The 25572-nt window shown below is 37.5% G+C and overlaps 2 protein-coding genes across 3 annotated transcripts in view; one reads left to right on the forward strand and one right to left on the reverse strand.

The window, feature by feature from the left end:
- The window catches only part of FGF2 (fibroblast growth factor 2), a gene marked incomplete at its 5' end in the record, with an annotated part of 54388 nt that extends 30947 nt beyond the window's left edge, over positions 1-23441 (forward strand). Inside the window, 2 exons of the mRNA XM_082652942.1 lie at positions 11008-11111; positions 23250-23441. Of these exons, the coding sequence (XP_082509068.1) occupies positions 11008-11111; positions 23250-23435 (290 nt within the window). The 3' untranslated portion in view covers positions 23436-23441. The remainder of the gene's footprint in view (positions 1-11007; positions 11112-23249) is intronic.
- Positions 23442-23558: 117 nt separating this feature from the next.
- Positions 23559-25572, reverse strand: part of NUDT6 (nudix hydrolase 6) — a 42689-nt gene continuing 40675 nt past the window's right edge. Inside the window, exon 5 of one of the 2 annotated variants that reach the window (XM_082652940.1) lies at positions 23559-24305. In XM_082652940.1, coding sequence (XP_082509066.1) covers positions 23908-24305 — 398 coding nt within the window. In that variant the 3' untranslated portion in view covers positions 23559-23907. The remainder of the gene's footprint in view (positions 24306-25572) is intronic. The other variant, XM_082652939.1, reaches the window with a different exon arrangement.

A 25572-nucleotide genomic window follows, 5' to 3' on the forward strand; every position in this document is an offset into this window, starting at 1 on the left:
CTTAAGGGAACTTATCTGATTATCTTCTCTTGCCAACTTGTCCCTCCTCCTGTATTTCCCATCTCAACAATCTCCCAAATATCCAAGGCAGAGAAACCCGTGGCCCAGAGAGAAACCATTCTTTCCTTCCTTCTTCCTTCCCTGCCTCCTTCTTACCTCCACTGTCTCCCTTCATTAACTTTTAATTCTTTTTCCTTCAAGTCTCACATATTTATCAACTTCTCTCCATCCTATTTCATGCAAAGCTCGCATTCTTTCTTCTTTTTTTATACTGTCAAACTCCTTAACATAGTCTTCAGAGCCTCTGGCCTCTCCAGCCTCATCCTGTCCCGCGATGCCCTCTCACACAGTACACACCGCCCCCTCACTCTGTGCTGGCCACACCCATGTACCTGACATTCCTTGGCTGTGCCATGCTTTCTGTCCCTTTCTCCTTTGCAAGTTAGGTCAGGATGCTTTTGTTGTTGTTGTTCCTACTCTCTTTTCCTGACTAACTCTGCTAATTCCTGTAGTCTCCATTCAGTTGTCACTGCTTCCAGGAAACCTTTCATCTCCCAGGCTGGGTTAGGTGTACCTTCTGAGCGTTGTTGGATAGCTTGTGTGAATTTCTCTCATGGCACTGACATTATGGAGCTCATCTAGTTATCTGTGTACCATCCCTCTTCTCCTCGACAGTATTGTATGTTCAAGGTCAAAGACTGATGTTGTAGTTTCCTTTATGCTTCCTATTGCTTAGCACAGTACCTGGCACATACCTGTTACTAGTAAATGTTCATGAATGAATGAATGAATGTATTCACTGTTCTCAGAAACACTGACTTGTCTATTTCCCAAAACCATATTCTTTCACCGGGGACAAGCCTCTCTAAATGTCAGCTTCTTTATTTATAACCGAGGAGGGCGCACTGGATCTCTGAAGTCCTTTACTGCTCTAACAAATTAGTATTCGTGATTTTAAGATTTATCATCCTTGGGCTTCCCTGGTGGCGCAGTGGTTGAGAGTCCGCCTGCCGATGCAGGGGACATGAGTTCGTGCCCCAGTCCAGGAAGATCCCACATGCCGCGGAGCAGCTGGGCCCGTGAGCCATGGCCGCTGAGCCTGCGCGTCTGGAACCTGTGCTCTGCAGCGGGAGAGGCCACAACAGTGAGAGGCCTGCGTACCGCAAAAAAAAAAAAAAAAAAAAAAAAAAAAGATTTATCATCCTTGAGCCTATTCAAAAGAAAATGATACAAATTCATGGAGGAAATTCCAAAAAAGGAGTTGCAAATTGTTTAGTTCGGCTTTTTGGTTACACTCTGTTAACTAAATGTGTCAAGTGCTAATTAATGGTCTGAGCACTTGAACATTTGAGTAGTTTACTGTGATCAGAGTTTCTGTTCCTTTGCTTACATATCTAAATCATCTTAGAGAGACTGTGCAAATTCTCCTTTGCTAAAGATTTTCAAGTAAAACTTAGACAACTGTTTCTCATGGATATTGTAGATGGGATTTAAGATGTAGTTGTATAGTGATGGGACCAATTGACCCCTAAGATCTTGCCTAATGATGAGATTCTTCAATTTTGTGGTTTACAGCTTTTGTTTTTATGCTACAGCAGAGAAAAAAAAGTTGAATTTTAAACTTGGATAACACACTATGTATTTTTCCAAGTTCATCTCTTACTGGATTTAATATCAACATTAGAAAGCCACCAGAAGTCTATGTTTATCAAAATTGTTGACTTCTGTGTATCCAAAACCTGAATATAGTGGGTGGTCTCCAGCGTGCTGAAGTGACCGGGGCTACCTCAGTGTTCAACGTCCAATTTAGAAAGGTCTTTTATTGTAGACTTCTTTTTTTAATTTAAAAAACTTTCAAAATGTAAAATATAACATAGATACAGAAAAACACATAAAACAAATTTGTACTTTAATGGGTTATTACTAGGTGAACATTTTTGTAATCATCCCTCAGGTCAGAGAACAGAACTTTGCCAGTCACCGTAGAAGCCCCTCTGTGTGTCCCCTGTCTCAATCACAGTCCCCTGACCCCCCAATAAAAGTGTATAGATCTTTAATTACTTCTTTGCGTTTCTTAATAGTTTCATCACACTGATAGGCATCTTAAATATTCTGCTTTAGTTTACTTTTTAAAGTATGTCAGTTTTAAGCCTTTTTTAGTCTCAGGTCCTCCTTCTATCTGTTTTTCTCCCTAGTAACTGATTGTTGAGGAAATTGGATTATTTGACCTGTGGGGTTTCTTTAAAGATTTTTTTTTTTTTAATGTGGACCATTTTTAAAGTGTTTATTGAATTTGTTACATTATTGCTTCTGTTTTATGTTTTTTTTTTTTTGGCCTCGAGGCATGTGGGATCTTAGCTCCCCAACCAGGGGTCGAACCCACACCCCCTGCATTGGAAGGCAAAGTCTTAACCACTGGACCCCCAGGGAAGTCCCCGACCTGTGGGGTTTCTCAGTCTGGATTTTGCCTATTGCTCTAGCTGTCTTGGACTTGGCTGTTTAGGCTGTTTCGTGCCTCAGTCCTGAAATGACATTCTACCTGGAATATCATTCTATCTAGTCTCCCTACCCTATACCTTGTTCATGAGGTTATCTCCTACATATCCTTCAAAACTTAGCTCAAATCTCATCTCGCCTAGAAAGATTCTCTGATTTTCCCTCTAATAATAGATATGTCATTTTCCGTAGTCTCATAGCACCTGTATAATGCTCCAGTATGACACCAAGGACATTGCTGCAATGGTTCCTTTAGCTGCTTTTTCTCGTGTGAGATGCTTTCAATCCATCAGACATTCACAAGAGACTTCTATGTGTCTGGCATTGTGTTAACTCACAGGATACAGAGATGGATATAGTTCCCTGCCCTCAAGAAGCTCACAAGCAAAGAGGGCCAGACAAGTAGAGTACAAAATTGTTCCGAGTAGAGGAAGCAGGATAAAGGAGTATAGAGGAGAGGACTCCTATCCTAAACTGAGGGGAGAAGGGAAAAGGGAATGACCACAGAAGGTTTTCCAGGGTAGATTGTAATTCCACAGTCTAGCGCACTGCATGCAAGAGAGTTGGTACTTATTTATACTACAAAAAGGAATGTTCTATTTTATAGTCATTTATTAAGCACTTTTTAGGTGGCAAGTTTCATATTATCAATATTATGGAGAAAACCAATTTTTGTTTTGCTTTTTGGATAGCTATGACAGACACTTTTCAAGTGTATAAACAGCTAGATTGAAGTATTAAAATAGGGTTTAGTTTTATATAAGGTGAACACCAAGGCTTTAACCTTTATTCTAAATGTAAAAGTATACATTAATATTTTCTATTTCCAGAAACTAGGCTGAGGATAATAGTTTCCCTGGTTAGGCACAGAAGGGAATAGATCATTTTTATGGTTCAGAAGAGTTGATGATAATGTAATCCAAAGTTATCCTCCATTTTTCAGAACAAATTTTTGCTAGCTTGTCTATTGTTTCATTTCCTGAAAAGTATGGAAAATTTTACATTGTATTCGTTATGTGGAAATTTAATAGAATTCCTTTCATTCCCTATCTTGAAGTGCCTGATACTTAAAACCACTCCTTTAAAGAAGACCCTCTTCCCACTCTTCCTCCAGCCAACAAAACACGTCTTTGGTTTATGCCTTTTCTAGGTCGTAAGATCCAGTGGCTTTGCTTATTCAGAGTCTTCTAAATCCCAAGTATGATGATTTTATTATAGCTTTCCTCCCTGTGAAGCCAGTCCAGTATGAAACAGTGGCTGTCCAGTGTCCTTGAGTACTGGCTGAGATTTCACACTGTATAGAATCCAGAAGTATCTCAAGGACTGTCTCTGGAACATTAACACAGTTTTCATACCTGTTACGGACTGAATGTTTGTGTCGCCCCCCCCCCCGCCCCCCAAATTAATGTGTGGAAATCCAAACCCTTGATGGAATGGTATTAGGAGATGTAGGGCCTTTGGGAACTGGTCATGTCATGGGGGTGGAGCCCTCATGAATGGGATCAGTGTCCCTACAAAAGGGACCCCACAGAGCCCCTTCTGCTATGTGAGGACACTGAGAGAAGACAGCTGTTTGTGAACCAGAAAAAGGGCTCTCACCAGACACTGAATCTAACGCCATCTTGATCTTAGATTCCTTAGCCTCCAGAACTGTGAGAAATAAATGTTGCTTAAGTCACCCAGTCTATGGTATTTTTGTTATAGGAACCTGAATGGTCTAAGACAATACCCTTCAATAAGTTTGTACCCACATTTAACATTAATTGCCCAATGAACTGCCTTGGTTACTTTTTGTTCTTTTATACCCCCCCCCAATTTTTTATTAGAGAAAGTTTCAAACATATACAAAAAATAGAACCAATTTAATGAACCCCATGTACCCATCACCTAGCTTCAGTAGTTATCATCGCAGTCTTGTTTCATCTATACCTGCCTTAGCTCTTTACCCCCTTCCCTACTACTGGATTGTTTTAACTATATGTGAGACATCATGTCATTTCATCAAAGCATTTGAAAAATGACTACATAAATTATTACGTAAGTGATATGTATGTATTAGTGCATATTAGATACATAAATGATTGATATGTATCTCTAAAAGACTGATATGTATCTCTAAAAGATCCTTTAAAAATAATTACAGTTCCATTCTCATGCCTAAAAATTAAAAAATGCCCTTAGAAGTATAAAATATCCAGTTAGTGTTAAAATTTCTCCTATGGTCTTACAGTAATTTTTATAGTTGGTTTGCTTTCATCAAGGTTTACTCATTGCTTTTTTTAATACATTTTTTAATTTGTTTATTTTTGGCTGCGTTGGGTTTTTGTTGCTGTGCGTGGGCTTTCTCTAGTTGCGCCGAGCGGGGGCTACTCTTCGTTGTGGTGCACGGGCTTCTCATTGTGGTGGCTTCTCTTGTGGAGCACGAGCTCTAGGCACACGGGCTTCAGTAGTTGCAGCACATGGGCTCAGTCATTGTGGCTGATGGGCTCTAGAGCGCGGGCTCAGTAGTTGTGGCTCATGGGCTCTAGAGTGCAGGCTTAGTAGTTGTGGCACACGGGCTTAGTTGCTCCACGGCATATGGGATCTTCCTGGATCAGGGCTCAAACCTGTGTCCCCTGCATTGGCAGGCGGATTCTTTTTTGTTTTTTCTTTTTATTTTATTTATTTATTTATTTATTTTGCAGTACGCGGGCCTCTCACCGTTGTGGCCTCTCCCGTTGCGGAGCACAGGCTCCGGATGCGCAGGCTCAGCGGCCATGGCTCACGGGCCCAGCCGCTGCGCGGCATGTGGGATCTTCCCGCACCGGGGCACGAACCCGTGTCCTCTGCATCGGTAGGCAGACTCTGAACCACTGCCCCACCAGGGAAGCCCGGCAGGCGGATTCTTAACTACTGCGCCACCAGGGAAGCCCTACACATTCCTTTTGATTGATACATTTCTTACATCGCTTTTAATTGAGAAATTTCCCTCTTGGAACTCATGACTGCAATTATTTCATGTTTAATATGGCATACACTTGGCATTTTATTCTACATTATTTAAAAATTCTGACAATGCTAACATTGTTCTTGTTATAAAAGTAACATGTGTTCAACCGAGAAAAAAATTTTAAATATCAAAAAGTGTATGAAAGTAAAATATTATTTTCCTCTTATTACGCTGAAATAACTGTTAGCTCTTTGGGATTATTTTCTACTAATATATATATATTCCACTGTGTAATTTTTACATAGTATGTATTCCCTCTGCTATTACTTTAGGCTTAATTTGCTCTTCTGGTTCTTAAGGTAAAAGCTGAGATTTTCATGATTTTTTGTTTTTCCAATATAAACACTTAAAGCTGTACCTTTCCCTTTAAGCATGTTGAGTTTTTATTATCATACAATTAGAAATATTTTCTAATTTCCCTTGTGATTTCTTTGATATGTGTTTTGCTTGGAAATGTATTGCTTAATTTCCAAATATTTGTGGGATTTTCTAGATATCTTATTGTTATTAATTTCTCATATTACACTCTGTATGATTTTAACCCTGTTAAGTATATTGAGACTTGTTTTATGGCCTGCATATAATTTATTCTTGGGAGTATTCCTTGAAAATATATATATTCTGCAGATTTTGGGTGTAGTGATCTTTAAGTGTCAATTTAGGCACATCCGCATGTAAAACAATGAAGTTGGACCCTCATACAACATACAAAAATTAACTCAAAATCGATCAAAACCTAAATGAAAAGGTAAAACTAAAACTCTTACGAGAAAAGCATAGGCGTAAATCTTCATGACCTTGGATTAGGCAGTAGTTTCTCAGATATGACACCAAATGCATAAGCAATGAAAAAACAAAATCAATAAATTGGATTCCATGAAAATTAAAAATGTTTATGCATCAAAGGATAATTAATACCAAGGAAGTGAAAAGACAAGCCACAGGATGGGAAAAGACATTTGCAAATCAGATATCTAATTAGGGTTTGTATCTAGAACATATAAAGAACTCTTACAACTCAATGAGAAAAAGACAATCTAAAAAATGGGCCAAGGATCTGAAGAGACATTTCTCTAAAGTAGATATACAAGTAGCCAATAAACACATGAAAAGATACTCAACATCAGAAAAATGAAAATCAGAACTAAGAGATACCACTTCACACCCAATTAGGACGACTATAATAGAAAAAACAAACAAACAAAAACACCACCACGGATTATCACAAATGTGGCCTGGATGTGGAGAAATTGGAACCCTTAATTTCTAGTGGGAATGTGAAATGGTTGCTTTGGAAAAGTCAGACAATTTCTCAAATGATTAAACATAGAGTTACCATATTGACTTCTTGGTATATACCCAAGAGAAATGAAAACATATGTCTACACAAAATCTTGTACTTGAATGTTTATAGCAGCATTATTCATAATAGCCAAAAATTGGAAACAAACCAAATGTCTGGGGTCTCTCTATTCAATGCAATGTTATTTGGCAATAAAAAAGAATGAAGTACTGATACATGGCTATAATGTGAATGAACCTTGAAAACAATATGCTAAGTGAAAGAAGCCAGTCACAAAAGACTACATATTGTATGATCCCATTTATATGAAATATCCAGAGTAGGCATATCTATAGAGACAGGAAGTGGATTAGTGGTATTGGGGACATAGGAGGTGAACCATAGGAGGTGTGGGATGATGAAGATGTTCTAAACTTGATTGTGGTGATGGTTGCACAACTCTGTGAATATACTAAAAACCACTGAATTGTATGTACACTTTAAATGAATTGTATCATACATGAATTATGTCTCAGACTGTTAAAAAACAAAAGTACCAGGGGTACCAATAGTACAAGTCCACTAGGCAAATAAGCATAGGATCACTTACCATGCTGGCAGAGTTAATTTTTTTTAGCATAGTTTTCAAATGACATTGATGTTAAGAAGAGACTAAAGTTTCAGGTAAATGAAACCTACCTGATCTCAAAAAAAAAAAAAAAAAAAAGTCAGGTCAGGTTGGCTGATAACATTATTCTTATATTCCATATACTTACTGATCTATTTCTTCTGTCAATTTTTGCTTCAGGCAATTTATTATTATAGCACATTATCTATTATTATGTGCTACATGTTTAAAATTATGTTTTCTTGAGGTATCTGACCCTCTTATCATTATGAAATAACTTTGTTCATCTCTAGTTATACTACTTGCCTTGAAGTCCACATCAGATATTAATATAGCCATACTAGCATTCTTATAATTAGGGTTATACATTTTATATTTTTTTCCCACATTACTATCAACTTGCCTGTATCTTTGTATTTAATGTGCTTTCCTTGTAGACAAGATAGTTGGGTTTTGCCTTTTAACTTCTTGACAATTTTTCCTTTAAGTGTTTAGTTCATTTACATTTAGTTCAATTATTGATGTGTTGGGTTTAATCTGCCATCTTGGAATTTGTTTTCTAATTTCCCCATCTGTTCTTTGTCCTTCTGTTCCTCTTCTTCTGCCTTCTTTTGGGTTGAGTACTTTTTCATATTCCATTTTGTCTAAGACAAAAATAGCCCAGCTATTAACTATTTGGGTAGGTCAGGATTATCCTTGCTCTTGAAATCTACCATTGTCTTTGAAGATCTCTCTTCATCCTGCTTTTCATTTGGTGAAGGCTCAGTGATTCTCAAAGGGCTCTCTCTCAGCTCTGTTCCACTCCCAGCTGTCAGTGGACTGCTGCTTTGCACTCAGCAAAGCCTTAGGTGCTTCAGAAGGATCTCTTAGCCCTTCTGTTCTGTCCTCTGCCTCTGGTGTGTGATGGTTGTGCACTAGGTGCAAGCTCTGTAGGAGAGAACTGGCAGGTGGGTATGGAATTGCTGTTTGATTAGGGCTCCTTAGAAATCCAGTTCTTCACATCAGCAGCACTTAGAAGTTTGTAAAAGTTCAGTTGGTTTCTTTACACTCCCCATTTTGATAGGGTTAGTCTTCTTCCTGTGAAAGATGGAAGCAGGTCATCTTTTTGGTGGGGGAAGGGATCATCTGTATGTGAAATTTAGTTTACTTAGGTCTCTTTGCATCTCAGCTCTGATGGGTTTTTAAAGAAAATCTATGATTTTGTGGATTTTCCAGCTTCTTATTGGTTTCAGGCTCTGGTTACTTTTAAAGTTTATATATATATATATATATATACACTTTTTTTTTTGGCGATACACGGGCCTCTCACCGTTGTGGCCTCTCCTGTTGCGGTGCACAGGCTCCGGATGCGCAGGCTCAGCAGCCATGGCTCAAGGGCCCAGCCGCTCTGCGGCATGTGGGATCTTCCCGGACCGGGGCACGAACCCGTGTCCCCTGCATCGGTAGGCGGACTCCCAACCACTGCGCCACCAGGGAAACCCTTAAAGTTTATATTTTTATAGTTATATGTTAATGGAAACACTTTTCAGGCATCTACAATTAGTGTTTACTTTTTAGTGGCTTATCAAATGACAGTATCCTAATGTGGAATCCCAAGAAATCTGTGAAAGGCCAATGAATAAGTGAATGATGACATTTACTTTGGGTACTGAGTTGCAGGTACTGACCACACACTAATATCCATAATCTGCCTTATGACCAGTAATACACATTTATAAGATGGTGGGCTTGAGCTAGGCTATAGTTTATTGATAAAGTGCTGGGAAAAAAGTATAGTGATTGACTATGCAGTCTTGCCTCAGAAGCACTTATACAACCATATGAGTTAAAAAGAGATGCAAATGCATTCATAATTAATACGGCTTATCTACATCACTTTAGAGCTATATACAAGGATTTTTATTCATAATCATTAATTTTGCTTATATTTGTTAAAAATAAATCTTGGGCTTCCCTTCCCTTTAGTTTTCATGTCTTGATTATATTCCTTTTACTTTGTACTGTCTTTTAAGATTCTGTAGAAGCATTTCACCTGGAGTGACTGGTACACAGGAGAATCAGACATTAAATGTCCAACAAATATCTTTTTATAAAAAATGTAAATTCTCAAACATTCATAAAGTAATGAGAATAATGAACTCCCATGCTTCTAATAACTATTGACATAGGTTAATCAATCTTGTTTTATTTATCCCACCCATTTTATTAAAAAAATACTGATTCCTGGAATATTTTATTTTATTTTTTTCCTGGAATATTTTAAAGCCAATCCCAGATGTTATATCTCATTTTACCCGTATGTTGTTCTACCTGATAGGAAAAAATTTAAAACATAATTACTATGACATAATTATGTCTCACAAAGTTAATAGTAATTCCAGAATTTTTCAAACATTGCCTTTTCGTGCCATGTTTCCTAGCTGTCCGGGTTCACCTGGGAAAATTAAATTTACTTAATGTTTCTAATGTTATCCAAATAATATTATTCTGATTTCTAAAATCTTGAATATTCACTGCTTTTTTCTGTTGCTCTCAAGAATGTCCTAGATACGTTTATAGGCCACAGAATAGCCTATGAAAAAACTTGTTCTGGGACCCAAGCACATTTTATACACACTGTGTACTTGATCCCCTTATGGTGATTTATAATGCAGGTTATGAGAGGCAAAGTTCTGAGAAGTTTGACAATAAAGAGTTAACTTGACTTAACCAAGAATTTCCTAAATTTACTTGGCCCCAGAACCTGTTTTTTAAGTAATTTCTGTTAGCCAAAATACATTTTGGGGAATGCTGTTCTAGGCAGGAGAATGCTGCTTCTGAATAGCAAAACAAATTTTGAACTTAATTTTAACTGAATTAATTAGATGATTATTTGTCCCTATGGCATTATCATCATCATGTAATATCTATTTTTTTGTTTTTCAACAGTCTGCTTAATATTGATAATGTAGTGTAACACATAGGTCATCCTCTTCAGGATCTTACATTCTGAAAATCTTTCATCACACTATAAGCAAATTAAGCATAAACATTTTGTTTTCCCAATAGATATTTGCAAAAAAAAAAAAAAACTATACATCACAATCCCTCCATAAAGAAAGATAAATGCATTTGGTATTGTATTGAAGGGGAAGCTAGAAATGTGAGGAAACTCAAGGAAATACAAACCAAAAGATAATGGTGAGCAATTATATCTTATTTGTGAAGAATTGGTTAAAATAACTTTTAAAGAGTTTAAAGTTAGGCAGTAGTGTGGAAATTCTCGTAAGTAGTTTATATATTTATGTATTCTTAAAATATGTTCATTAAAAAAAAATCTAAGTAGTTAACAGGGCCAAGTGGAGGCTAATTACACATGAAGGGAAAAAAATTCTCCATCTGTCACTCTTATCCGCTCACTGACACTGGATTAAGAAGGGAGTCGAGGCATTCATACTTTAGTGGGTCTGCCTCTCATTCTAACAGAATTTAATTGACATCTGGCCCCTGTCCCCCAGCTCCTTGGCTGGATGCACAAGTGCCTCTTGTCTTTACCCTGCATGTTGTATAAACGTGTAGATGCCTCTTTTTTCTATGATGCTACAAAGGTAATTTTTTCTCCATTACTTATAGTCAAACTACAACTTCAAGCAGAAGAGAGAGGGGTTGTGTCTATCAAAGGAGTGTGTGCGAACCGTTACCTTGCTATGAAGGAAGATGGAAGATTACTGGCTTCTGTAAGTAATGTTTTCTCTTTTTGTACTTTTTTTTAAATTTAGCTTTTATTGCTATGAATTTACTAGTATTGGTATTATTAAATCTTTATTAAGGGTTTTACAGGTATATCATTTAATCTTCACATTCATCCTATAAAATAGAGTATTATACTCTATTTCACAGAGGCAAAAACTGAAGTTCTGAGGGAGTAATAAAGTAACCAAGAAAACACAGGTCATATGAGGCAGAGCCTGGATGGCACGCCAGGAGGGCATGCCAGGCAGTCTTGACTCTAGAGCAGGAACTCTAATTCACTGCATTTTACTGCCTCTGCTGCAAAGCTATTAAACTATAGTCTTATTTTTAAATTATATTTTTAATAAATTTATTTATTTACTTTTGGATGCATTGGGTCTTCGCTGCTGCACAGGCTTGCTCTAGTTGCGGCGAGCAGGGGCTACTCTTCATTGCAACGTGCAGGCTTCTCATTGCGGTGGCTTCCCTGTTGTGGAGCACGGGCTTCAGTAGTTATGGCACGCAGGCTCAGTAGTTGTGATGCACAGGCTTAGTTGCTCCACGGCATGTGGGATCTTCCTGGACCAGGGCTCAAACCCGTGTCCCCTGCATTGGCAGGCGGATTCTTAACCACTACACCACCAGGGAAGTCCCTAAAACTATAGTTTAAAAAAAATCTTTATATTGTGCATTTGTCTGAAGATCACTGGGATGGACATATAAAATTTTGAGTATGAGTTTTTAAGCTTATTTCAAATATGACATAGAAACACTTGCCATTTAGAGTACTATAAAATAGAGACAATAATGATTGTATCTCAGAGTTTTTGTGTGGACTGAATAATTTATATCGTGCCAAAATCAGGGTCTTATACATAATAGGTCCTCAAAATTGTTACTTCCTCATGTTACTTCTCATTTATATATAAGCTCATTAAGGGCAGGGACTTCTCTTTTTTTTTTTTACTTTTTATCACACTACTCCAGGGTCCTTGCTGCTGGCTAGTATTCTTTCCATTAATACAGGCTCCTTGTCAACTTCACCATTATTATTACAACCGGGATTGTATGTCTGTTGAGCAGACACTGTGTGGGGAATGACGCAGGGAAGCAGATCAGTATGAAAGACACAGATTGTACTTCTGTCTCATTGGGGGAGTAGATAAGACATGTACCTAAAAGTGCGTGTATATACAAACCACAGCCATAATACCAATACCAGTAGCCAGTTGTATAGCACTTTATAGCTTTCCCCACAGAATGGATCTAATAGTACTGAGCAGTTGTGGTGTTTTGAGCTTAGGTTTTGAATTTTTTTCTGAGTGAAGATCTTTGGATTTCTTTTTAATTAATTTTTTATTGGCGTGTAGTTGATTTACGTTGTGCTAGTTTCTGCTGTACAGCAAAGTGAATCAGTTATACATACATCCACTCGTTTTTAGACTCTTTTCCCATATAGGTCATTACAGAGTATTGAGTTCCCTGTGCTATACAGTAGGCCCTTATTAGTTATCTATTTTATACATAGTAGTGTGTATATGTCAACCCCAGTGTCCCAGTTTATCCCTCCCCTTTTCCCCCCGATAACTATGTTTGTGTTTTACATCTGTGACTCTATTTCTGTTCTGTAAATAAGTTCATTTGTACCATTTTTTTAGATTCCACATATAAGTGATATCATATATTTGTCTTTCTCTGTCTTCACTTAGTATATAATTTGTGTCCATCCATGTTGTTGCAAATGGCATTATTTCATTCGTTTTTATGGCTGAGTAATAGTCCATTGTGTATATATTTACATCTTCTTTACCCATTCCTGTCGCTGGTCATTTAGGTTGCCTCCATGTCATGGCTATTGTAAATAGTGCTGCAGTGAACACTGCAGTGCATGTATCTTTTCAAATTACCGTTTTCTCCGGATATATACCCAGGAGTGGGATTGCTGGATCATATGGTAGCTCTATTGTTTTGTTTCTTAAGGAACCTCCATACTGTTCGCCATAGTGGCTGTACCAATTTACATTCCAACCAACAGTGCAAGAGGGTTCCCTTTTCTCCACACCCTCTCCAGCATTTATTGTTCGAAGATTTTTTGATGATGGCCATTCTGACTGGTGTGAGGTGATACCTCTTGGTAGTTTTGATTTTGTAGGATAAATAAGTCTCAGTGTAGTGGTGCTCTTTTTATGTAACTGAATAAATTTTAGAATCCTCTTCAATAGCTAGTATTTTTTGAGTGTACAGTATACTAGATACCATGCTAGGCATTAGGGTTATAAAACTGAATACAAAATGGCCTGTGCCTTTAATAAGTGACAATCTGGGGAGGCAGAAGTGTAAATAAGTATTCGTAATAATGTGCAAGGGGTGGCTTCGGTGTGTTCTTCTATATGCTGCATGTATGCATAGAAATAAAGGAAGGAGCGATTCAACTTGTCTAGATTGGCAAAAATGACCTACCAAGAGGATTTGACATAATGTAGAGGAAGGAGTTTATCAGGCAGTTCGGGAACAGAGGAATGGAGATCAGGATATAGATAATTCTAGGACATGGCACAGGCATGGATGCGGAAGGCTTACTAGGGGTTTCTCCAGAATTACAATTCACTCCTGCTGGAGTGTAAGGTGCAAAGGCAACAGAAGGTAGAGGGGAAAAGATGAGGCCGGAGAAGCAGGTAAACTGCCCGCTGAAGTACCTGATAGCACCATGCTGCTCTCGGCAGTGGGAAGCCATAAAGCGTTTTAAGAGACACATGAGATTTGAATTCAAGAAAGAGCTCTCTGGCAGCAGCGCAGAGGACGGATTTGAGGGGTCCAAGGCTGGTGGAGACAGGCCAGTTAGAAGGCCATGGGAATAGTCCAAGCAAGTGATGATCAGAACCTGGCAGTGACAGGATGAAGAGGATGGAGTAAAGTGTGAGCACTGAGGCTGACCCGAGTTACGAGTAGAGTCGAGGAAAGAGTCAAAGATGACATCCAGGTTTCTAGTTTGGATGAGGAGGTAGATGAGAAAGGGGAAGAGGAAAAGAGCAAGTTCTGGGAAAAGGTAAGACAGGCTCACATTTATTTGGTCTTATCTAGTTTGAGGTGCCTAAGAAATTCAGGTGAAGATGTTCACTACATAGTTGGAGTTGGGGTCTGGAGTTTAGAGGAGAGGTGTTGTGTCGATAATAGATTTGGGCGTCATGAGCATATATGCGGCGGCTAAAGCAGGGGAAATGGATGAGGTTTCCTAGGCAAAAAAAACATAGCTATGAAAGGCTGACTACTTGGAACTTTCACTTCTTCCACTGTTTTTTTTTTTCTACCAGCCTGTTGTCATCTCAAGGGATGATGTAATACTTTGGGAATCTACTGAAATAGCATTTAAAATATTTCCAGGACAGTGAATCAATGGGTAATTTTGGATGACCTTGACCTTGTAGAGAGAAGAGGGGATAACCCTACTCTTCTCACCTCAGGATGTAACAAAACACAGTGTGCATCACTTTGTCTCCTGCAATAGTGTTGATTTGGCTACTGTCAGACAGTAAAGGTGGTAGAGGAAAGAAAGTAAATACATACAACATTTGCTTCTGTCTCAACTATGGACAACGCTAGTCAAATTGGCACTAGTCAAAATGGTTTTAAAGCTCTAGACTTTGCTATGTCTGTCTTGTGACTTCAGATTGTTACCCTGTGGTTTTCCACTTAAAGAGATTAGAAGATCCAGTAATCTGGTAATCATGGTGGCCCTGTAAGATAGTCATTGGAGGGGTTATTTATCTTGAGAACACAGGCTGGAACACAGGTTCATCTGTAATGATAAAAATAATTGTCAAAAGTGATGAAAACAGAAGCTACTCTACCTTATTTATTACATTTTTTTTTAAAAAAATTGAAGTATAGTTGATTTACTATGTTGAGTTAGTTTCTGGTGTAGAGCAAAGTGATTCAATTTTAAATATATATATATATATTTCATATTCTTTTCCATTATAGGTTATACGAGATATTGAATATAGTTCCTTGTGATATATACACTAGGACTTGTTGTTTATTTTATACATAGTAGTTTGTATCTGCTAATTCCAAACTCCTAATTTATCCCTCCCCGCTCTTCCCCCTTTGGTAACCATAAGTTTGTTTTCTATGTCTGTAAGTCTGTTTCTGTTTTGTAAATAAATGTCAATGGACATTTAGGTTGAGAAGTTACTCTACAGTGAGTCTTTGAAACTACTGGAGTCTGTAAAAGAGGAGACAGTTTAAGACACTAGACCTAAAACCTGAGCTGTCTTCACATTCTTAGAGAATTCTCTACAAGTCAGAATTCAGAGAATTCTGACCTCTTCTCTTTGCACATAGGCATTAAGCTTCCCAAACTGTTGATTCTGTACCATCAGAAGCATAAAATAAACAAATAAAACAATAAAATAAAAGTGTTTTCTAATTTCTTCCTTAGCTAAGCAGGACCTTTCACAAGATTAAGGTCACAGCATTCTGTTTAGTCTTAAATATATTTCTGTCCCCTTGGATGTGTGTTAATTCTTCCAGATACAACAGATTTCCTTCAAGCTGGTACAGTAAGAGTTAATTTAGCAATGCTCAGAAATTTATCACAAACTCTGCAGGGACACTGCCACAGCTGTTACACATAAATGGAATATTCAGGATTTATCAGTTTTCTTTGAGGAAAGGCACCAGCCAAGATCCAGTTGTTCCAGCTCCTGTCACTGGATCTATTCCATGCCAAGGTCATGAGTCAATCTCTAGTCTTACCATTCAATTTGTGTGGCTCGCTGCCTTGCCTCTTCAGCAGCAATCCTTTTTCAGATTAGTCTGGGTGGGCTGTGTCAATTTTCAGATGAAAAAGTAAGTATCCCTGAAATAAGGGACACTTACCCCCAAACCAAGGAGGTGGTGTTGATTCAGGAGGTGGCATATTTTCCTCTGAGTCAGATCCATAGGCACTGAGCTGTCAACAATAGCAACTTTCAGGCAAGAAATTAAAAGTCTTGACCCTTGGCTATTAATAGCATCTGTTCCACTGTTTAACAGGTTGAGACGAATCACTGATGCTGAAAGACACTGTAGCTGGGGATGTCAGCAGGGACCTCACTCAGGTGACAATGGGAAGAGACAACTGGCATGTAAAAAAGAAAAACAAAACAACTTTGGGATAAGTCCAGTGTTGTGACCAGTAGCCATCATTTGGGGATGCAGATGTTCCTTATTACCTAGAGACACTGGGGTTTATGAACTTGCATTTGCCAAAGGCATGATTCTTCCCACTCTTCTTCTACAGGGCCCCACCCCGTTTCAGACTGCTATGTTACGGCACATCCCTGGGTTCTTCTGCATTTTATCCTGTGTGCGATTCCTACACTGATTTGTAAAACATTATAGTTTCCCCTCAGAAAGAAGAGCATGCTGGATAATAACACATTTTGGTTTCTAAGAGTCAGGTTAGGTTGATTACTACCAGTTGAGAGTATTAAAAAAGACTCAGAGTAACTGTATTTACCTGCCAAAGCCTAAATTTGGAGGCTGAAGTTGAGTAGTTCTTTAATATACAACAGACTCCGTATTCCATTCCATAGCAAAATAAATTTTGTTGCTAAGAACAACAGAAGCCCAGGACAAATATTAGGATCTATGATTTCTTCTATGTTCAAAAATTGCATATAATGAGGTTAACTGTAGTCTTAAGTTTAAATCACCAAACAACCTCAGTGTTAGCACTGGTATGAAAAAATCTGCCTGGTCTTTAGCTGCTAGAAAGTTGCACATTGTTTTCTATATTATGTGACAGATTGTGATAACCTAAACAAAATAATTCAGTAAGTATTAGAATGTGTGTGATCTGTGTTGATCCGTAAGAGTCAAATATGCAAAAGTTATGTATCGTATCTGAGAATATATATTTAATTACTGTAAAAGTAAAATTTTTTTTACTTATTGAATAACTTTCTTACTTGAGGGGAAATGAAACTTAAAGAGATTTTTGAGGGTTCACTTATACAGAATGGTGATATATACTGATTAAATTTGTCAGAAAATGCAGTAAAGAAGAATATCATTTTTAAGAGATAAAATACTAGATTAAATGCAAAGGTTACTGCTTAATAAGAATTATTGCTTCTTTTAGAATCCAATCTTATAAAATTTTACATAAGCTACATATATATTACAATATTAAGATTAAATTTAAACTTTTTACAATTTGTGTCTTTCTTAGTTTGTTCTGAAATACTCAACACTGATACTTACACATCATGTCTGTTTTTAATTCTCAGAAGCTGTGTAAGCAAAAGCATTCTTGGACTCATGTTGAGCAAACTCTCTCATAAGCCAAAACTGCAAAATCAAAGTACTGTAAAAGAATAAACAATCCAAAAAACAGAGCATGGGGGAGTGAGCATAAGGGTCAATCTAACATTTAGCAGTGCATGAGAATTCTGAGGCCAATACATAAGGACAGGGGATGGTGGGGGGCGGCAGGGGGAGGACAATTTACTCTGGTTCTTTTCTTATAGTATGCCAGGGCTTTAAGATTGTTTTAAAGGCTTAAAAATTGTTAAAGATTGGGAGGGATCTTAAAGATCATCTAACCCAGTCTTCTTTTACAGATGAGAAAAGTAAGGTTCAGAGCGGTTAAGTGGCTCACTCAAAGATACAAGATAGTCAGGGATCAAGGCAAGACTGGAACCCAGGTTTCCTGGCTCATAAAGATCCTCGCAGATGTTGTTAGGATAGTCAATGGGCCAACTGGCTTAGTCTCCTCAGGGACTAAATCAGTCCATAAAATTAGACTATATTCTGTATTGCAGTACTTAGGCTGGATTTTCCTTGGTCTTAGTTCCTTTGTTCTTATTTAGATTTTGCAGTGCCATTGAATGGTATTTTTATTGTAACCTATATAAAGTTTCATTTATTCATTAATTTAGTAAATATTTATTGATCACTATGTGCCAGGCACTGATATAGCAATAGAATAGAAGAAAAACAACAGAAGAAAATCTCCACCCACCTGGCATTTATAGTGTGGTGAAATAAAGTGGATATGTATATATAAATAAATGATCTGTATTTGGATGTTGTAGAGCACAGAAATGAATGAGATGCTTTTATCCCTCATAGTGTAACTAGAGTTACTAAATTCAGTTACTTGAGATTCTTTTTTTGTGGTCATACTTGTTAGCCCTAAGGTCAGGTTTTTTTAAAAATAAATTTTGATTTTAGAATAGTAATAGGTTTACAGAAAAGTTGTGAAGATGCAGTACAGAGAGTTTCTGTATACTCCACACCCAGCTTCTCCATTAGTATGGTACACCTGTCATGACTAATGAACCAATATTGATACATCATTATTAGCTGAAGTTCATACTTTATTCATATTTCCTTAATTTTTACCTCATGTCCTTTTTCTGTTCCAGGATACCACATTTAGTCATCATGTTTCTGTAGTCTCCCTTAGATCATGAAATTTCCTTAGACTTGCCTTTTTTTGATTACTTTGACAGTTTGAGGAGTACTGGTCAAGTATTTGTTAGAAGGTCTTTGAGTTTGCCTGATGTTTTCCTCATGATTAGACATGCGTTATGAGTGTTTGGGAGGTAGATCACAGGGGTAAAGTACTATTTTCATTGTATCGTTTCAGGGAACATGCTTATAACTAATAATATTAACCTTGGTCAGCTGGCTGAGGTAGTGTTTGTCTCCACTGTAAAGTTACTGCTGTTTTCCCCTTTCCATACTGTATTTGGAAGAAAGTCACTATACACAGTCTACATTTAAGAGATGGGAGTCGGGGCGGGGGAGGTTTATGCTCCGTCTCCTTGAGGAGGAAGTATCTGCATAAATTATTTGGAATTCTTTTGTATGAGAAACAACTTCTTTTATTTAGTTAATCATGTATATCAGTATATATGCATGGATATTTATTTTGTACTTTAGGTTATAATCCAAAACTGTGTTATTTTGTTGTTCACAGCTGTGTTGTTCACAGCTTTGGCTCTTGGGAGCCTTTTCATTTGGCTCCTGTATTCTTTGACATACCCCAGTCAATGTGGGGTTTTTTGAGCACTTCCTTATTTCATGTCCTCTAAGAGTGCTCCAGTCTCATCTTGTATATTCCCTACCCCAGCCCAGAATGAGCCATTTCTCTAAGGAGGCTTGGTTCCTTCTACTAGAAAGTGGCATCAGAAACCAAGATCTGGGCGTGCTTGTTGCTACCGAGGTGTGTCTGCTTCCAGGCCCTCTTATCTGACCGAGCAAGGAATATAGGCATATACCAACCTGGATATATATATATACATAATTATAAATATGTCTACATTTAACCATCTATATTTAACCATAAATATTTCTATATTTAAAAATGAGTACATACTGATGTTATCCAACCCTAATCCAACTGTATCACATGAACCATTTTAGCGTTCCCTGCTGGCTTGTCTGTAACTACCCACTCCAATAGTGAGAAACGTGGTTCCTCCCATTTCCTAGGGTCAGTTTTTCATTATGTATAAATATCTCACATCAGTTTACTTTCTTTTTGAAATTTCAAAGTAAATTAAATATATAGGCAAAATACAAATCAAACTATTTAAAATGTTGATTATGCTTTTTCAAACTGTTTGATTCTTTCCTATTCAGATGCCCCTACAAGGGGTCAGATTTCCAGCACCATCTTTAAAATCATTAGCATCACTGTTACCAGTATCAACAAATGGTTATTGTGCCCCTTATATAGGACCATAAGCTAAGCTAGTTCATGTGGATAATGTTCAGGCAAGTCTTGAGGTGTGGCCTACCGCTGATGCATGACAGATTTATATTACTCTCATACATGTACATCTACATTCATTTTTTAGATTCCATACCTTTTAGAATTGAGAATATGGATTGGAATTATTGTAACTTAAAACACTTCTCAGCATTCCAAATAAATTAGTACTTTTCAAGTTCCAATTCTGTGGTTATTAGCATTAGTAAGAGGGAAAGAAGGTTAAGTGATTTGTCTCTTGCAGAGTATGCGCTCAGTAAACACTCTTTATCTCCTTTAGGACATCTAATATTTATCTCAAACTCAACATGTCCAAAACTGAATTCCTAATCTTTCTCTATAAAACCTGTTCCCCCTCACAGCTTTCCCCATCTCAGCAAGTCCATCATCTAGAACATAAACTTTAGTGCCACCCTTGATTCCTCTATATCTTACACTGCACATCTGATGTGTCAGGAAACTGTGTTGACTCTACTTTCAGAATACATCCAGAAGCAGACAGCCTCTTACCATCTCTGCTGCTACCAGCGTGGTCTGAGTCTCCCTCTCTGTCTAGGTTACTGAGCAAGCCTCTAATGGAATATCTGTATCTGCATCTGCCTTTGGCCCAGAGTAATCTTGACAGCCAGAGTAATCCTGGAAAAATGTCAGATCATGCTCAGAAGTCTACAATGGCTTTTCAGTTTCTCAGGATAGAAGCCAAAATACTTACAATAGCCTATAAATCTCCTATCTCATTACCTCTCTGACTTCATTTCCTTTCCCCTTCAAACCCTCTGCTTCATTTCCACTGGCCTTGCTGCCCTTCACACACTTCAGGCATGATCCTGTTGTAGGGATTTTACACTGGCTTTTCCCTGTCTGCTTGGGATGCTGTTCTCTGGTATCTGGAGGGTTAACTCCAGCTCCTTCAGGGGTTTTTGCTCAAATATCACTTTCTCAGTGGAGCCTACTGTGGCCGTGCTATTTAATACTGCAGCCTAATCTGTACCCACACCATCCCCCATCCCGCTTATCCTCTCAGTTTTACTTTTTCCCATAGGATTTATCGTATTGTAGCATACAATTTATTCAGTTATGCTTACTGCTTATTTTGTGTCTCCCCCAGTGAGAATCGGACCAGCACAAAGGCAGGGATCTTTGTTCAGTTTTGTTCACTGATGTATCCCAGCGCCTAGAAGAAAAAAATTACGTTAAATGAATAAATGCATTATTTGAGCTGTGTGCTTTCTGTATCCCAAAATTATTCTTAAATTAAAAAAAATAAAGGAAAATGTAATTTGATGAAAAGGTGTCAGATGGATACATGGGCAAACGGTATCCACAATCTGAAATAAGTTACTAAGAGCCTTGAGTTTATTTATTCTCCCGATTTTATTTATCTATTTATTTTTTTGGAGTATAGTTGCTTTACAATGTTGCATTAGTTTTTGCTGTGCAGCAAAGTGAATCAGCTATACGTATACATATATCCCCTCTTTTCTGGATTTCCTTCCCATTTAGGTCACCACAGAGCACTGAGTAGAGCTCCCTGTGCTATACAGTCGGTTCTCATTAGTTATCTGTTTTATACACAGTAGTGTATATATGTCAATCCTAGTCTCCTGATCTATGAGCCCTGAGTTTTAGATTCCTCATTTGTTAATGAGTATATGTGATACATTATGTCAGAGGATTGTTGTGGTATTTAAATAAAGTGATATGCACGAGAGCAGTCAATAACCATGAATTAAGGGATTTCCCAGCTCCTGGGCCTATATAAAATAAGGCTTGAAGGCAAGGTACAATTTGTTGTAAGCCTTTAGAAGCTACTTACCCACTTCCTCTGTGATGTCCTCTGAAGATCTCCTTTTCTCTTAAGTTTGAAATGGTGAGCAGTTAAACATTGAGTATAGGAAAAAAGCTCTGTGAATATGTTTATAAAGGTTAAAAAAATTACACTGCATCAGTTTTTAACAGGATTATTGACATCACAACCAATGAAGATGATTTGTAAACTAAGGATGGAGAGAACTGAAAATTGCTTAAAATGGGATGTTAGATGCATGCTTTTATTGAGACTGAATTTTGGCTCTACTACCCATTAAAAAAGTGCAGTTTGTTTTCAAGTGCACATTAGCTGTTTAGTAAACTTACATGTCTGAATGTTCAGCACAGAGGCACAATTTCCTTCTCTCCCCTCTGTGTAAAAAGGTACAAGTAACCTCTGTTTTTTTTAAAAAAAAAAACAAACTGTGGTTTCCATAATGTGTCAATATTATCCACTTAATCCCTGGTACTATTTCTTTTCTCTAAAATACTAGCAACTGGCTGAGAAGGCAAATATTACTGGCATGGTATGTATCCCAGTTGGCCAAGCATTATAGGGAGTGCTAACTAGCAAGGTGGGGCACCCTGTAGGCTGACTGAACACCAAAAAATGAGCATATCAACGTCCTGAGGATAACTGACTGATGTGGTTTAGGTCTATTTCTGGGAAATTAGCCCATGAAGCTCAGTGCTGACCTTTCATGTTATCTTTATGATTACATGCCTTTTCCTTTCACTCTTTACTTTTCGACTCCTGACCTTAAACCTGGAATAGAGAAAGAGGAAGATTTTTATTGGTGGCACTAAAAAGTGACAAGATAAAGTAAAACAGGTTAACTTCAGTTAACAAAGGAAGCACAATAATTTCACCAAAGGTAGCAAGTATTGGCTACAGAGTATCCGTGCCACTGTTATTACATTTGAATCTCTTTGAAACTCATGAGACAGTCCTGGGTATCGTATAGCTGGGTCCTCGTGCAATGTATGCTTCTTTGTAAGGCTACCTGTGATTTATTTGCACTTAAGTTACTTTCTTAGTAAGTTACAAAAAAGAAAAAAAAGAGCAAACTAGATAAGTTTGCATTTCAGTTTTTAAAAGTTCAGTTAACAGTAGTCAAAACATTAAAGCCAAGTAAATATCCAGTAAAATTCTTATCTCTAGAAGCCGACTACAGGAGCTATTAATCACTTTTAGGTCTTTCTTGTTACTGGATGTATGTCCCTTTTGGAGACCACTGAAATCTATGTTCATGGGATGTTTCAAGTCTGAGCCAGTGTGGTTCCTACACCACCTGTGTGCTCCTGCTGCCTAGCACCTGACCTGTCCATCGTGGGGCTGGAGAATGGTCCTTGGACTGCTCCTCCGAAGAAATGTGCTTGAAACTGTCCTGCTGATACGCTGTGTTCCTGTCCTGTGTCTTTCTGCAGACTCAGATTGTGTCAGATTTTGGCCTGTTGAGTCTCACTAGTTTGATCGTCCTGTTGAACCCAAAGCACTGTGTACTGTCATTAAATATTTAACCTGAAAAGTATGACAACAACTACTAATTTTTCCTTTGTTTTTCAGAAATGTGTTACAGACGAGTGTTTCTTTTTTGAACGATTGGAATCTAATAACTACAATACTTACCGGTCAAGGAAATACTCCAGTTGGTATGTGGCACTGAAGCGAACTGGGCAGTATAAACTTGGACCCAAAACAGGACCTGGGCAGAAAGCTATACTTTTTCTTCCAATGTCTGCTAAGAGCTGATCTTAATGGCAGCATCTGATCTCATTTCATATACCTCATGAAAGAAGAGGTATATTTTAGAAATTTGTTGATGAAAGGAAAAGAAAAATGTATACAGCTATCTGCTCAGTTTACGTAACTGGTCAGATAACCTTTTATCTAACAGTAAAATATTTAACCATTGCCTTAGTAAAACAACAACAACAAAAATTCCTGGAAAATGCATAGACTTCCAGTTTTTATATAGAATTTGCCTTTATCCAGTGAAGCTTACTTACAGCTACAATCTTTTTCATACATTTGCTTCATTTGAAAAGAGGCTTTTAAAATGTGCATACGTACAAACAAGTTTTCTTCATGGAAATCACAGACATTAGAAAATTTAAGTCAGATATTTAGTTAACCCAAATGTCCACTACTTCTTATAATACGGCACACATTAATCTACAGGTACAATTTACTTAAAACGTTTTAAAATCATGTAAATATAAATTTAATCCATGCCTGTCATAGTTTTATAACTGTCTGGCAGTTCCTTGTGATAGATTTTATAGAACAAGCCTGTGTAAACTGCTGGAAGTTCTTCCATGGTCAGATCAATCTTGTCAAACCCTTCTCTGTATCCATACAGCAGCAGCCTAGCAACTCTGCTGGTGATCGGAGTTGTATTTTCAGTCTTGACTAGGTCACTGAGATCCATCCACTCACACCTTAAGCATTCATGCTGGCAAAAATTTATGGTGAATGAATATGGCTTTAGGCGGCAGATAATATACATATCTGACTTTCCAAAAGCTCCAGGATGGGTGTGCTGTTGCCGAATACTCAGGAGGGACCTGAATTCTGACTTTATACCGGTCTCTTCAAAAACTTCTCGAACTGCTGTATCTCCTATATAGAAGAAAATGTACAAATCAGTAAGGATCACATTTTTAGGAATTTAATCATCAAAGATTTTCAAGAAGCATTTTCTAAATGCTCAAAAAGCACAACTTTACCCTAAGAAAATAAAGTTTTCAATGTAAACTCTTTGCCTTACTGGACATCCTGAAGTACCGAAGTATTTTCTTACCAATGTATATCTAAGAAGCTTTTGAAATACTGACTATTTCTTTGGCTGCTACTTGCAGGCTTACCCACTTATATATATATTTTGAAAGTCACATTTTAAAAAATTCTTCCTGCTTTATTTCCCCAGAGGTGAAAGCATAGGTTGCAAAGCTGCAGTTAATATTCCTACGTATTTTTTCATTATTATCCTGTTCCTGATTACCCATCAAAACTGCCTAAATTTATAAACATCAGAATTGAGAAAAAGTGATCCACTCTTCTTTATAAAAGTCTGGACAGCTACAGAATGTACTGAACTATGAAATGATTCAACTCTCCCCTGGTCTCTCCTAGGACTGTCAAGCCTCTGAAATCATAGAGCAGACTCCTTTATAACCATTTTGTTATGCTCTTGTAGTTATCCTGTGAGTGGAATCCCACCATGGTTAATTTTTTGGCATTTTCTTTGTTCCCTGCATTTCAAAGAACTTGGATTCATTCTTCCAACAGCAAAATGCTGCAGTCATTTCATCAGAAGTTTTCAAAAAACTTGCAATTTACAGAATTTTATAATACAGCTAGGGTTTTCACATTTTATAAGGTTGATTTTTCAATAATATGCAAATTTCTGGGACAGGATTTTTATTGCCAATAACTTATTTTTGGCTGCTTTTTCTAAATATCCAGATGAACCTCCTACATGGGATTTCTCTAATTTTATGATGCTCTGTCATTGTCTCCCAAAGTGTTTTATGAGAAGCCCCTAAAAAAGCTGCCTTCCTTGCCTATTTGCTGGGAAGCTTCACAATTGCCACAGGTACAAATTTTTGTTCAACTACCCTTTAATGCCTCCATTTTCTTGTTTGCCAAATTGTCAGTTATATTTGTCTTCTTAGTAGTCCTACTAGTGAGGAATAGGCAAGGAAGAGCAAGTCGTTGAAAGAAAAAAAAATGTCTCGATGTTTTTTCTGATAAACAGCTCTGGAAATATGCACAGGAAAAGTGTTTAATATATAAGATGTTTGTCTGCCATACTTGAATATATGTGGACTTCCCTTATAATTGAGATTTGCCTTAGGTCAAACATGGTTAGAAATTATATTTTTAA

This window comes from Grampus griseus (genome assembly GCF_964374135.1).
Source record: "Grampus griseus genome assembly, chromosome: 4".
Lineage (NCBI taxonomy): Eukaryota > Metazoa > Chordata > Mammalia > Artiodactyla > Delphinidae > Grampus > Grampus griseus.